This window comes from Trifolium pratense, linkage group LG1, assembly GCF_020283565.1.
Source record: "Trifolium pratense cultivar HEN17-A07 linkage group LG1, ARS_RC_1.1, whole genome shotgun sequence".
Lineage (NCBI taxonomy): Eukaryota > Viridiplantae > Streptophyta > Magnoliopsida > Fabales > Fabaceae > Trifolium > Trifolium pratense.
Window position 1 is genome coordinate 8,914,188 of NC_060059.1, and position 7,362 is coordinate 8,921,549.

The 7,362-nt window shown below is 35.0% G+C and overlaps 1 protein-coding gene across 1 annotated transcript; it reads right to left on the reverse strand.

Annotated features, from left to right (window-relative positions):
• Window positions 1-620: 620 nt before the first annotated feature.
• On the reverse strand, window positions 621-7,064 carry LOC123919547 (dolichyl-diphosphooligosaccharide--protein glycosyltransferase subunit 1B). Its single transcript, XM_045971502.1, has 9 exons — window positions 6,871-7,064; window positions 6,348-6,392; window positions 4,444-5,075; window positions 4,192-4,339; window positions 3,510-3,689; window positions 3,321-3,389; window positions 2,223-2,312; window positions 927-1,075; window positions 621-839 (listed from the first exon to the last, which is right to left on the reverse strand). The coding sequence occupies exons 1-8, from the start codon at window positions 6,982-6,984 to the stop codon at window positions 950-952; spliced, it is 1,404 nt and encodes a 467-aa protein (XP_045827458.1). The 5' UTR covers window positions 6,985-7,064; the 3' UTR covers window positions 621-839; window positions 927-949.
• Between the last annotated feature and the right edge of the window lie 298 nt (window positions 7,065-7,362).

The following is a 7,362-nucleotide window of genomic DNA, read 5'->3' on the forward strand; positions in this document are numbered from 1 at the left end:
ATCCTTAGTCAGATCCACTCTTAATCGTTGATTTTTGCTAATTATTTCTCTTTGGCAAAGTTCACATCTTGCAAACACATTAAGGTGGCTATGTATTTATGCTCTACTTTTTTTTTATACAAGCAAATTCATATTATTTCATTAATCAAAGTAGTGGTGATACAAGATGGACTGTAATCAAAAGTCTGACGGCAAAGTTGATAGAGCGAACACGATATGGTGAAAAGCAAAAGATTGTACATGGTGTTCTGGTGTTCATAATGGAGAGAGAGGGGTTTATATGGATCCCCGTCCATTCAAACAAACTGAATCATTGATTAAATTTTAAAGTCTATACACTTCTACATTAGAAACGTTTTTCAACCTTTATCAACTTCCGAACAAATGTAGACTGGAAATGAGTCGAGTCGAACTCACATCAGCTCGACTCATTAAGAATTGGATAAGCTCGAAATTTGACTCACGTTTATTACGAACCATTTTTTTAGTACAAACTCGACTCATTTTAAGTTCACGAACAACTCGGTTCGGCTCATGAAGTTCAAATTGTTATGTGAATCACATGTCTTTTTTGTTTAAATTTCAGTACTAAGTATAAAATTAAAATATTCCTAATACCCGGAAAGAAAAATCTTACCATCACTTTTTTTTAATGGCAAAACTTACCATCAACTAACATATCCTATGTTTCTTACATGGAAGTCATGGTTTAATGCTAGTTTATATGAATAACAACATAAGATTAAACTGCTGGGAAAATCATACAAAAAAGAAAAACTATAACTGCTCAACTCCATACAATATTGCCAAAATGATCGATCTGCTCAGTCCCTCGATGCCTGTCAAACAAGCAAAAATATTTAAATTGCCAAGGGGGATTGCTTTAATCATAAAAAGTTAGTTTAAGGCGAGGATTTAACACATACCTTTCAGAAAACTAACTAGATGTTCATGACTTGCGTATGGAAAGATCCACATGTAAATATGCCACCGAAGCCGCAAAAAGCAGGAAAAATACAGATGCTAGCATCAATGGCTCAGCAAGCATGAATATGGGGTTGAAATTGTAGTATACCTACCCGATAACAAAAACATGGTTAGAACATGGCCTAGAGCAAGAAATTATTTATAGATTATAAAAGAATAAACATAGACCTAGCTTTGACATGTGCAAATATATCTTGAAAAATAAATCCATGATTTCATAGCATAAAAGGAAGTATGTTATATAGTAGTTGTGGATAGGAAAGTCTATACTTTAGTGTTTTGAATTTCTTTTTCAGCTTCTATAAGGTTAAAAAATGAATTAAAATTTTAACTAAATTTTTATTCAAACCTTTGTTCCAAAGTCAAGAACTAAAAATAATTCTTCCCCTCGATCAAACGTGTATTATTAAGCAACCACTAATCGGTTTTATATGCCCGTTACAGAGACGGCGAGAGGGAAAGCATGCAAGTTGAATATGGTTAACAGTGAGGAATATCATCATAATGATACAAGAAAAATGTCAGAATGCCACAATTGCAATTGCTATATGTTGGAAGGCATGCTAGTAAACAATAATGAAAAGGCGAAACATGTTGGAAAGCAACCGATTTTCATAAATATTGAGTGGAAGTAGAAAATAGAGTTAAAATTTGTTTGAGATTACTTTAGAACTCTTGGGAAGCTTTGTTTCTCGGGGTTTCAATTACCAAAGCAGTGTTGTCAATCATGGATCATAGAAAATAGCAATTTGTTCAAATTCTATTACGCTACAATGTTATCTCGCCGCTATAGCTATTATTTGACAATACTTCGTATTAAGTAGTATATTGCTGAGCAATAGTGATTTGTTCGAATTTCTCTACGGAACCAAAGCTTCAAAAAGTTTCAATGGGCTAGATTTTGAAGGGGAGAAAACCAATTTGTAAAGCTTTACCTAAAATCACGAGCAAACAAAGCCATAATATTGTGAAACAGGATAAATAAACAAATCCATGCCAAACCAAATTTTCCATATGCAATCAGACCTCCATCCATTTGCATATTGCTTAAAGGTCTCATTTATTAACTGTCATCATTAAGAATTTACTCTTCTAAATATATAATGAAAAGGGCATAAGCAGAGTATAACTCAATGATTTCCATCGCATCAACATATGCAAATAAACAGCATTTTTGTCTGCATTCAAAACCGGTTTTAGAAAGTTATCTTAGAATTGAGTTTGGTGATTGATACCTGGAAAGGGATGTTATGCTCAGGAACAACATTTTTCTTTTCTAGAACCACTACAGTCCTTCCCACAATGTCAAGGTATGAATACTTAGTCTGCAAAAGTTCAAATATAAAAACATTTTAGCTGCCATACTATAAAGATAATAAATGAAATTTAGCACTAGAACTAGCACAACCAACTATACCCGGAGAAGAAAAATAAAACATCTGGGCAAAATCAAAAGTTGTGTATATAGTTTAAAACTTGCTACATAAACACATTTACAGAATGCATGCAAACAGATAAGAGGCACCCTTTTGTTTAAACTTTTAATAAGGTTATTTTAAAGTTGTGTAAAAAAGTGATTTACCTCTTGGAGATTAAACAAAAACTATTATTCATTTAATTATATAAACCACTTTTAATTTTAAAATGTGTTGGAGACAATTGCAGGTCATTTTTAGAAGTTACTCCTAAAAATAATCAGAAATCTTTTTATCCAGTTCTAATTTTTTCAGGAAAAAGACTTGGAACAAAACATTCTAAAAAATTAATTGATTTTTTCCAGATTCTAATTTTTATCTTTTTTGTTGAGAAGTTACTCATCAAATTCTTAATTTTTCAAAAGCTTAAACAAAACATTGTTTGTGTGATAGGCCCCAGCTTACTGAAGAATTGCCACAACAGCAGCTGATTCACAATGTAACCAGTGGACCCAAGCCTTGGATAGTGTATTCTAGAAGAAAGGGTAAAATGGGTAATAGTGACTAGTTAGTTACATTGAGGTGACATGCCTAAGAGTGAGGAGAGCACTCTGTTATTCCTTTCCATGATATAAGGAGCAGGTGGGGGAATTGTAAGGGATATATTGGATTATTGTATTATTCTAGAATGGATAGGAGTACTAACTTCCTATTAGGAGCTCAGCTCTTGTCAGGACTAGGGATTGAGAATACCCTTTTTCTGTACTTGTTCCATTGTTTTCAGTATTAATAAAACTCTCTATTTACTTTCTTTGTTCTGTTTTCACTGTTATATTGCTGAATATCATATTGGTACGAATCATTGTGCAGTTGAAACAAAGAGGTTGAGTATGCAGTATTATCCCAAGAAAACATTACCTCTAGATGTTGATCTACTTGAAAAGGAATCACGGCTGCAGGATCTTTGGATCCCTCTGGAAGCACAACCTAAATTAAATAGTTCAAAAAGGATAAATTTAAACTCCACTATTGCATGCCGATGAAACCAAAGGGCTTAAATTTTACTTGAGAAGTACAGTAATAAATAACAATGCAAATCACACCTACTTTTATAATCAATTTGTCAACCACTGTGTCAGAAAGAGGGCAACCATAAGTGAAGTTGAGGTATCTTTTGCCATCCGGAGACTCAAAAAGGAAGTCTTGCAATGGTAGCCCATAACCGATGAGAAAGGTGGATTTCCAGCCTCCAAATAGAGGATACCGAGGTTCAAATTCAAGTTCTGACTGTGATTAATAAAAATGTAAAGAAGTCAGATTAAAAATCCTGACAAAATAAAATATAGATTATGCAAAATAGATTCATCATTTTGTTGGTCAAGACTCGAGACTATTGTCCTTCCTAGGTGAATTCTGGACTCTACAAAGCTAGTAGTATGATATTTTCCCTATAACATTTCATTAACTTAGAAACATGCCATGCTACAAGAAATCATCGCATGTATACGTCTATTATTATCCACTCACTATGTTGTCAATGGCATCCAATAATACATAACCATAGATCAAATAATGAAGATTAATTACACTCATGTTAACAAGAATGACATTAATATTTATGAGTGCTATTGCTTGCTCCCAAAAGAAAAAAAAAAAGGGAGAAATAGAAAAGTAATGGTGCACGTGATTTTAAAGAAAGAGATACAAGTGAATTTGAATGGTTACTCTAAGTCAGGTGAGAGGTGTGAGAAAATACATGTTATTTTAAGACCCAAATGATATATCTCACCTTTAGAAAATCTTTACGTAAATGTGAAGAGGAAATATTCCCTATTTCATCCCGGTAGTATACTGAGTGAACCCTAGGGGGTAGTTTTGCAAGAAGATGTTTAAATGACGAAACACCACTAGCACCTGATCTAGTTTGATATTCAACCCTGTCAACAGAGATAACCACAATTTTACATTAAAAAAAAAAACTTTAAATGAATGGAGAAATATTACAAAGAATTCAGAAGAATGAAAAAGATAGCAAATATACCTTGAAAAGACACCTTTGTGTCTAGCACCAGCATGAGTCAGCCTATATCGTTCTATGACTTGTATGCTTCCCCAGTGAGATATTTCAATTTCACGTTCTAGCTCCTCAACAACAGCGAAGGGATTGTTATTCTCAAAATGAACAAGTACAGGAGAATATGAATACGGGGTATGATCGTCATATGGCCCGTATTTCAGCTCTGTACCAGCACGTTTAGTGGGCTCCACTACTGTGAATGATTCAACCCGAGAGCTTGGTGTCTTGATGAAAGTTGTTTGTTGCTTGACATGATAGGGAGACAATAATATTGCACTATCACGGAAATAGACCAACTGCGACTCTGACTGACTTATTTCTACTGGGAAAGGTTCCAGAGAATGTGTCAAGATGTAAAGCACCTCAAGTGTTGTCGTTTCACCTTTACCAAGTGGAGTTAACAAGGTTACAGAGAAAAATTTAGTTCCATTCGGTCCATCAGGTGGCCCAACAGGTTTAACATCAAGAGGAACGTAAGTCTTCTTCTTCCTCTTTCCAGTTGTTACGGCAGCTTTGACTACTGCTAGATGTTCGGCTTCAGCAGGTGAAAAAGCAAGGCGTACTTCTGAAGTAGGAGAAGTGCCTAAGTTTTCAACCTGAAAGGAAAACTCTATGAAACACAGGATCTCCATATTTGTAATAGATGCTTTAATGGTTAAAATTATTGGGAAAAAAAATAGAGCAAAAAATAATTTAAGGGAAAAATGGGCAAAACAAATACTGATTTGTTGGTCTAATAATCCAAAAAAAATTACATGAACTTTGATAGAAATGTGGATCAAGTGGGCCTTAATTTTGGCACGAAACGAAGAGATGGAAGAACGACGAGCGAAGGGACTCTGTTTCAAGTGTGGGGGCAAATTTCACCCTACTCTACACAAGTGCCCTGAGAAATCGTTGCGTTTGCTGATATTGGGGGAAGGTGAAACACTGAACAATGAAGGAGAAATTGTAGCTCTGGAGGTTGAAGACGAAGAGGATGAAGAGGAATTGGAGGCTGAATGCAAGCTAATTGGGGTTTTAGGCAAAATGGGAGAATGTAACACTATGAAATTGGAAGCCAGATTAGCCAGTGTTGACATTGAGGTGTTGGTGGATAGTGGGGCTAGCCACAGTTTTATTTCTCCTGCCCTAACTACTGCTTTGAGTTTGAAGGTAACTCCTACCACTGTTAAGAAGATCAAATTGGGGGATGGCCATAGGGTGATGTCTGAAGGTATTTGTAAGGGAATTAAATTGACTCTTGGATCAAAGGTTTTTGAAGTGGATGCATTAGTTCTGGAGCCGGGAGGATTAGACATGGTTCTGGGAATACCTTGGCTAAGTACTCTTGGAATGGTTGTTATGGATTGGAAAGACCTATCTATGCAGTTCTGGCATAAAGGTGAGATGGTGACCCTACATGGTCAAGGGAGTGGACAGTTGCAGCAGGGGTGCCTAAATTCATTTTTAGGAGGTGGAGAGAACAAATGGAATTGTGATGAGTGGTGGACTCAATTGGAGAAGGAGGAAAAGACTGTTGAAGCTGGACAACAAGGTATGAAGGGAGTGTTGAAGTTATTCCCAGAGGTTTTTAAAGAAAAACTGACACTACCACCAATCAAAAAACAGGTTCACAAGATTACTTTGCTGTCCAATCATGGTCCTGTGAATGTCAGACCTTACAAATATCCCCACCATCAGAAAGCTGAGATAGAAAAACAAGTTGCTGGGTTGTTGCAGGCTGGAGTTATAAGACCAAGCATGAGTGCCTTTTCTAGTCCAGTAATTCTGGTTAAAAAGAAAGACCATACAAGAAAGAACACGATTTACAAATATGCAAAGCGACGACAATGACACAAAAAAGAGTAATAGTATGGAGGTGTTACCTTCAATGTCAAGTACACCTTAATAATGTGAGAAGTCAGGTCAATCTGCATGAATCATTGGCAAATTAGTCATACAATATATACACAAAGGATTTGAATAATGCCCAAAATACCCTTTAAGATACACAATGTCATCAAAAATATACAATAGAACAAGATCAAAAAGTGACACAAAAAAACACCAACATCAGCCAATGTTATGACAACAATACAGTAGTTATCATCATCCCAAACCAATTCTCCAGCAATCATTATCCACTATCATTGAGAGTAAAATACACATAGAAAGATCACAAAATAGTTCAATTAGATAGAAAATTCTCATATTGGATGCACAATTAACACAAGATTTATTCCCTCTATAACAATTTCTGCACGAAATTAATATAACCCATTTCCCAAGTTCGAATTTTTTCGACACTGAAAGCAGATCTAGAGCTAAAAGAGTCACATTTATTACGCAACAAAAAACGCAAATTGATGCAAACAAATTCCGAATTATAGAAAAAGGAGAAAGGTATACTCTGCGTTCGGCATTGATGATCTGAAGATGATGAGAAGGAGATGAGTTAACAAGAACGGAGAGGTGAAGGAAGAGGAAGAGCACTCCGATTCTGAGCAGAGGTTCCATGGCCATTGATACAGTTGACGAAGAGAAGACTCAGAACTCAAACTCTCACTATATACACTTTATGGGCTCAATTTCACATTTTCAATTTTTCTGTTACTCTATTCTCACCTCCCATTTTTTCTAATTGGAATTTCTAAGATACTTAACACTTCTATGAGTGGTCCATGGTGAATCAGTGTTAAAAATATATTCAAAATATTCACGACGATATAATTTGTTGTTCGGAAGTAAAAGTAAATATAAGTATTCTAATTTTTACGATTGAAATAATAACTTAATTGATACATGTTTGTTTAAAACAATAGAAAATAAACATGTATTGAATTGACGTCAAATATGTCATTGTTTTAACTTTTAACCGTAAAAATGAGGAGTCGTGTTTTT